The sequence below is a fragment of the Salmo salar genome, chromosome ssa10 (assembly GCF_905237065.1).
Source record: "Salmo salar chromosome ssa10, Ssal_v3.1, whole genome shotgun sequence".
NCBI lineage: Eukaryota > Metazoa > Chordata > Actinopteri > Salmoniformes > Salmonidae > Salmo > Salmo salar.
Window position 1 is genome coordinate 78,055,061 of NC_059451.1, and position 8,120 is coordinate 78,063,180.

Sequence of the window (8,120 nt, forward strand, 5' to 3'; positions counted from 1 at the left end):
TTTGGGACCTGACTGTATGCGTTTCTACACATGAGGAGCAGCCAAGATAGTGTCCAGCTTCCTTTGTTGATGACGAGGGTAATGCATGCCCTTGCGGGCGACCAGTCCTTCTTCTCGTCCTCCATATTAGGGGACAAATCTCCCTGATTAATCTACTGATAAAGCCTTCTGACAGGGGCCACACAAACTAGACCTCCCCTCCAGCCAGCCCCCAGGTGTGGCCCTGATCTCTTCACTCTGCCCTTAACCACGTCAACCAAGGGACACTTAAGTGTGTCATTAACATCTCGCCATCAGAATCACCACAAAGACACACTCGGCTACCAAACTACATAAATAATGTTCCAGGAGAACTAATGACAACAAACGACCTGACGTTCACTCGTCTAGTTAACGCTCTCTTGTTCCCTCCATCTGTTTTCACCCTCTTCCACTAATCGTCTCAATTAAATTGCATCTCCATTTTCAATTTCACGCTCGCTCCATTGAGTGCCAGGGGGCGGCTAGCCTGTTACCGAGTAGGCTGGCTCTCATTGTAGGTATTAATGTTTTTATTGGCTGTTGTGGAGCCAACGATACTCAAAGTGAAATGAGATGGATTCTTCTGGAAAGGGAGCTTTAAAATATCAGAGAGGACAGGCCGAACGATGGAGAGAGTGTCATGCTCTTTGTCAGAAGTCTTCACTTGAGAAGACATTGATAGAAACGCAGACGCTTTCAGTCACCAACATCCCACTAGTTTTTTATTTCCCTTTCAATGAGCAGGGAGCTCAATGTAGGATATTGCATCGTCAAATAAACTCTGTATAGAGTGAGGCACACTGGCTCCAAATAGGGTTCACAGACAGTGTACTGTGCCTTTTTAGTTAATTCAGTTGTTTTTTGTCCCCTAAACTCCCAAGCCTCATCATTTCAAATAGAACAGCTAACTTATATGTAAACATACTATGCTATCTATACATGTACACTACTATACTATACCAGTGACTTAATTGAAAGAACCTTGTGAGATGATTTGCATGAAGAAGAAATGTTCTGGCATATGTAGCCAGGAGAGAGGTGTGAAAGGTAGCCAGCCTGGTAATAGAACTACAAAGACATTTACAAACATTATGCATTCTATTTTTAAAGCGAGGTGAACCTCTTCAGACCCACACATGTAGTTATTCTTCAGTAATTGGCATATTTGAAAGTATAATAGTTTTAATGGAACACTTATCCTTTTAAACCCTATCCTTTGACCTTGTGTGATGTGTTGTCTGGTGTGACTGGAGAGGGTGTTGTGGAACTTGTCAATGGAAAATGTTAGTCTTCTATACAAAAAGGGATTAAAGGAAATATAACAATAAACACTTTGAATGTAGTAATAAACAAGTTGAATGAGATGTACAGTCACCTCAAATTATTGGCACCCTTGATAAAGATGACCAAAAAAGACTGTATAAAAGAAATAGTACAGATAATGAGCACACAAAAAGGAGGAAATTATATAATTTTATACTAATACAATTGCTCAGATAAAGAGACTTTTTAACAAGTTCTTTAAAAATTAACAAAAGATAGATGTCAAAATTATTGGCACCTTTTAAAGATTCTTATAAGTAAAATCAAACATTCTACTTTTTAAAATGAATCTCATCTTAAGGAACTGTATTTGGGCCTTCCATGGCTTCCTGTTCCACTGGGGTATAAACATTTGGTAAATCACAAGTAAAATCCTTTTGTCATCCATCACCATTGGGGAAAGCAACTTAGAAATTAAAAGAGGCAGATGGTTGTTGACTTTCATCAAACAAGCGATTGGTACAAAAAAATAAAAATAACGAATATACCACTTACCACTATCAGGGCAACAATTAAGAAGTTTAAAACCAGTGGAACAGTGGTAAACTTGTCTGGTAGAGGATACAAGTGTATCTTGTCTGCACGCACAGTGAGGAAGATGGTTTGGGAGGCAAAGAAAGGACAACAATTGAGAATTACAGAACTTGTTCGCATCTAGGGTCATCTAGTCTCCAAATCAACATTTGGAAGGGTTGGTATATTTTTTTTATTTTTTATGAGAGCAACCAACAAAGGTAAACACCTGGAGTTTGCTAAACGGCATTGACACTTGGATTGGAACCGGTGTTATGTACAAAGGTCTTTGTCCATGCACACCAGTGGTGTGTTTGGCCTCAAAAGAAGGATGCATATCCCGCATATACTGTAAAGAGTTGTGGATCTTTGATATTATGGGGCTGTTTTGGTTCCACTGGTCCTGGGGCCATTGTTAAGGTCAATGGCACTCTGCCAAACACCAGGACATTTTAGCCAAAAACCTGGTTGCCTCTGCCTGGAGGCTGAAACTTGGCTGCAAGTGGATCTTACAGCAAGACAATGACCCCAAGCACACATCAAAATCCACAAATAAATTCTTAGAGGTCAGTCCATAACCGCTGACTGAAGGATATCAAGGATCTGAAAAGATTTTGTATGGAGGAAGATCCCTTCCAATGTGTTCTTCAGTCTCATAAAACATTATATAAAAAGTCTCCTCGCAAGGGAAGGGTGAACAAGCTATTGAAAACAGGGGTGGCAATAATTTTGACACCTATCTTTTTGTGATTTATTTATTACTTAACCAAAATATTTTTCTCTGAGCAACTATATTACAATATAAAACAATATAATTTCCCAATATAGCTTCAGTATTTGTGTTATTTATTTTGTACAGTCTTTTTTGCTCATCTTAATCAAGTGTGTGTGTGTGTGTGTGTGTGTGTGTAGTCTGTTTTCCAATTCACTTAAAAATGTATCTGATGATTTATGCATATCAACATTGGATGGTTTCCGCATTGATCGTGTCCCCGCTTGTAAATATCTGGATTGACGAAAAGTTATCATTTAAAAACCATATGGATGAGTTAATTAAGAGGTTGAGAATAAAAATAGGCTTCTTCTTCCGAAATATACCTTGACTCTCCCTGAATAGCAGAAAGCTGATCATTCAGTCAACTTTCCTGCCAGTGATAGACTATGGTGACACCATTTATGCAGCTTCCACTTCACTGAAACCACTAGATGCAGTTTACCACAGCGCACTTCGCTTTATTATGGGCGACAGGTTCAGTACACATCATTGCATCCTATATCAGAATGTAGGCTAGCCCTTTGTTAAGTCTCGTAGATTGATATGCTGCTCTCTTTTTGTTCATAAAGCTCTCTTGCACAAACTTCCGCTGTAACTTACTTAATTGTTAAACAACAGACTTACGAGTCACCAGACCCAATCACAGGGATGGCTAACTCTAGAGGTTCCGTTGATATCTACAGAAATAGGTAAATCTGCATTCAGTGTTTTTGCGCCCCGTGTATGGAATGATCTGCAGAGCTCTCTGCACCTTGATGCTTTGTTACCTCTAGGGCAGTTCAAGTTGTTGATGGAGGACCTCCGTGTTAAGGAATGTGATTGCTTTTCTTAAATTGCTTGTAAATATTGTATGTTTTTATTGCGTTGTATTTGTAAATGTTGCACATTTGTATGACTGTGTATATGCAGGGCTCCCTTGAAAAACAGGCCTTGGTCTCAATGGGATTTCCCTGCTAAAATTAAGGTTAAATTACAAATACAAATAAATACTATTTCTTAACAATTTACACAGTCCTGGCAACCACTAGCCTATGCCTAGCCATCTAGCTTAGCTAAATTACATTTGCTGTTATAGTGTAACTCAGCTATATCTTCTGTTACTTCATGCTCACAACCACGTTATATCAGCCTTATTACCTTGTGACAGATATAGTGTATAGAATCATTGTACTTTATACATGTTGCTTTATCTACAGTGTACCTCGGTTAAAAGAAATGTATAAGCTGACTTGTTTGTGTCTGTCTGCGTGTGTGTGCGTGTTCACAGCAATGGTACACCAGCTCCATGAAGGCAGTGTGTGTGTGGCTGACAGACAGACTGGACTTGCAGCTTCACATGTACCAGCTGAAAACACTCATCAAGATTGTCAAGGTAACGTGCATTGTTGAAGTGGTGTGAGTGTACACTAACCATTCAGCTGTAGGCCTCCATCCAAACATGTACATATGTACCTCAATCCAAATATTAAGTCTAGTTCTCTAAGAATTTTTCTTCCAGTTGTGAATTAGCCTACAACTGTACAAAGTCTCGGTTACCCATTGCCGCCGTGTCCTCTGTGTGTTTTTGTGTTTGGTTTCATCCACAGAAGACATACCGAGACTTCCGGCTCCAAGGAGTCCTGGATGGAACCCTGAACAACAAGAGCTATGAGACCGTCTACAACCGACTCACCATGGAGGAGGCTACCGTGGCGGTCAAGGCTGGCGACGGTCTCCAAGGTATCACCATGAGAGACAGTGACGAGGAGGACGGATGAACTTTGGGAAGTGTGTACTTGTGTGGAAGGGGTGGAGATTGTGTGTGTGTGAGACAGAATGATATGGAGGGGTTGGAGAACACACACTAAAGTGTGTGATGAATTCATCCATCGTTGTGTACCCCCTCTCTCTCTCACCCATCCCTAGTACAATAGTGGGTACCTTCCCAGCCATAATGACATGATGTTATTTTGTACAGTACAGCTCAGTGGTCACCAACTGGTAACCTTCAGTGCACTACCCCTTTGTTTATTTAATTTGTTTGTTTGTTAGTTTGTTTTTACTTTATTTTAATGGTGATGTAGACCAAGATAAAATGCAAGTTGTTCTCTTAAGCTTTGTTCACACTGCAGTCCTTAATGCTCAAATCAGTTTTGTTTTTCATATCCGTTATGGAATATTGACTGTCCAAACAGCAAGTTACAAGTGACCAAATCAGATTTTGCTGACAAAGCAGTCTTTGCTGACATGGCTACGCTAGTTGTCATAGTAACGACTGTTGTGTGTGCAGTGGTGTTGGCTGATTGGTGGTGGTGCTCATGCTTCCTCTCACTCAGAAGATATGTACTGTAGCAAGCTAAGGTGACAAAAACAGTAGCTATGTTCCCATTAACTCGTCCAGTCATTTTGTGTCAACATTTAGAAAGTTTGCATAGAAAATACATGCAACAATTGCCTGCTAGGGTTTCCATTGAACTCCCTTGTGTCGATAAAAACAGCTGGACATAATGTCACACCCCAACAACAGCAAAAACGCAAAGACCTACAGTGTCAAATTAAAATGTAGTGGCTGAAGTGTTTCCATTACCCATTTAGGCAAATTGCACATCAATACATTGGTGACAACCTGTATGCCATCCCACCTACCCGTTTCATGTCTCGGGTAGCCTTCGAAAGCCAGCAAGAATGCAATAATTGAGTAGGCATTTAGAATTAAATGTTGTGGAGCTTTATAGTTATGTGATGACATCATGTGCCTCGCGTACCTTAAAAAATATTCTGCAATCATAATTTATTAGAAAAACCCAGTTTCCATTTTAATTTGTCACAATAAAGAAAGTTTGACCAAAAGAAAAATCCACCAGTTGAACGAATACAAATGTTGTCCATCTGTAGAAAATGTCTCCTATATCTGCCATTACACATGTCCCAATTATTTTTTGTTGACATTGCTTTTTTCTAATAAACCTGGGTCAATGGAAACTTGCCTAGTGCCTGTCATGAACATTTCCCAATTGCATTGAATGTTCAAAATCATAGTGTACATACACTTTTAAGCCTCAAAGGATAAGATGACCCAACTTTAAAAATGTGCCCTTTTGGCTAGCCACAACATTCAACAAGCTAGCTAGCTGTTTAGCTTACTAGCACACTCACTAATTTGTTTGTACATGACTAACATGCTAGTTAGCTACCACATGTTCTTGTCAAACTGTCAACAGAGTAGCTAACAAGCAACGAGATATGCCAAATAAAACAGTCTGAAAACCACTTGAGGGCAAATAAGTCAGTCACACTGCCAGGAATCATATTTGTATCTGATTTCAAAACACCTACGAATGTGGTTTGAACTGTGGCTTGAAATATCTGATTCGATGTGGTTTTTGACTGTTCAGACTGTAGAAAAAAAATCGGATTCAAATCGGATATGCAAACAACTAGAATTTGAGTCACTTCAAACTGCCTGTGTGAACAAGGCTTTATGGTTACCTAGATATAGCCATGCCAATTCAAACAGGTTTCAGAGATCTCACCAATTGCAGGTCCATTCTGTGGTAAATTTACAAAGTGCATTATGAGGACATTGGGGTTGTTCTTACATAAGTACCCTGAAAGACAGTTGATACAGGCAATATCCATATGTTTATTCTGTGCACTGTATGAATGGAATGTATACTGTAGGTTAAAGTGTCACATTGTCATGTCATGTATGTAGGCTATGCTTGAATGTGTTTTCCTCTACAAGAGTTACCGGATGACTATGAATTCAAAGCTGTGTTAAATAGGCTATACCTGATGCATTGTGTGCATCATGTTTGGAATCGGAATTGACGTCTTAACTGTAGTACTTCAGTGAATTATATGAAATATATTTCTATTGACTTGTGTGCAACTGTTTTTGTTAAGGTGTGTTCTAAGTGTTAGAATCTGTGTTTTTAATGCAACCATGGTGTCCTTATTGACTAAATTATTCCATAAATTATATTAACACCACAATCTGCAACTACGAACCCTTTGATTGGTAAGGTGATGGATGGAGCTATACGTTATTACATTTTTTAAGGAGCTATGCATATTGTTTTATAAAAACTGCAATAAAAAAAAAGACAAATCACAACAAAAACATAAACAATTGAGTATTACAAAATATCAAGCTAATAGGCATTTCTAAGTTATATTTTTCAAGAATCATATATCATTACCATAACTAATATACAAATTGTGACTATCTTACAAATTGTGACAACCTATTTGCCAACCTATTCCAACAGTTTTATAGTTTTGTTAGAAGCCTAGCTGCAAAGTTTCCATCATGACATCAACATTGACAGTCACATGTGTTGAAATACACCTAGCCTAATGGCCATTTCCTTTGATTTCTATTGTTCTCAAAAAGTACTGAATTTCAGAAATGGTCATTTTCTTGAGACATGACAACCTCGTTTCAACTAATCATCTTGTTCAATGTTATCATGAGCAGACTTTATCTCCCTAATCACTGACCTGTGTAAAATTAATGAATCAATATTCTGAGTTGTTTTAATTTTCCTCCAAATGGGACGAATACAGTTATGTGGTCAAATTGAAGAGTTTGGTTCCAAAGCGCTATATCCACCAATTTTATTCACCAGAAATGGTTGGTTTTGGTCACCTTCGTGTGTGTGTGTGTAAAATATTACTGTTCTCAGATTTGTAATTCATAGATTTTATGTTTATTATTATTTAAATATTTTGCTAAATGCTATATATCCCTTGTTTAGCTGGAATGGAATGTTCGTATAGTATATTGCCTGTGATATGTGGTTGTCTCACGCTATCTTAAGATGAATGCACTAACTGTAAGTCGCTCTGGATAAGAGACTGCTAAATGAATAAAATATCAAATGTAAATATTTTACATACAGAACTCATATTACTGTATGGATTCATTTTTTGAAACTTTTTTTAAAATATTGATGTCACAAATGTATCATTTCTACAGTTCTTTATATAAAACCTAACAGGACTACTTATTTCTCTGAGAGTGAGGCGGATATATGCAGTGCCTTTAGAAAGTATTCCCACCCCTTGACATTTTGTTGTGTTACAAAGTGGGATTAAAATGGATTTAATTGTCATTTTTTGTCAACAATCTACACAAAATACTCTTTAATGTGAAAGTGGAAGAAAAATTCTACCTTTTTTTTATTAATGGAAAATAAAATGTATAATAAAATATATATTGATTAGATAAGTCTTCAACCCCCTGAGTCAATAGATGTTAGAATCACCTTTCACAGTAGTTACAGCTGTGAGTCTTTCTGGGTAAGTCTATAAGAGTTTTGCACACCTGGATTATCCAATATTTGCTCATTATGTTTTTTTAAAATGATTCAAGCTCTGTCAAGTTGGTTATTGATCATTACTAGACAGCCATTTTCAAGTCTTACCATAGATTCTAAAGACAATTTAAGTCAAAGCTGTAACTTGACCACTCAGGAACATTCAATGACGTCTTTTTTGATGTCAG

At 37.8% G+C, this 8,120-nt stretch overlaps 1 protein-coding gene across 3 annotated transcripts in view; it reads left to right on the top strand.

The window, feature by feature from the left end:
- Positions 1 to 7,674, top strand: part of LOC106561024 (calcium-dependent secretion activator 2) — a 221,481-nt gene extending 213,807 nt beyond the window's left edge. For 2 of the 3 annotated variants that reach the window (XM_045688110.1, XM_045688109.1), the window contains 2 exons: positions 3,900 to 4,004; positions 4,219 to 7,674. In XM_045688110.1, the coding sequence (XP_045544066.1) occupies positions 3,900 to 4,004; positions 4,219 to 4,389 (276 nt within the window). In that variant the 3' untranslated portion in view covers positions 4,390 to 7,674. The remainder of the gene's footprint in view (positions 1 to 3,899; positions 4,005 to 4,218) is intronic. The other variant, XM_014124578.2, reaches the window with a different exon arrangement.
- The last annotated feature ends 446 nt before the right edge of the window (positions 7,675 to 8,120 follow it).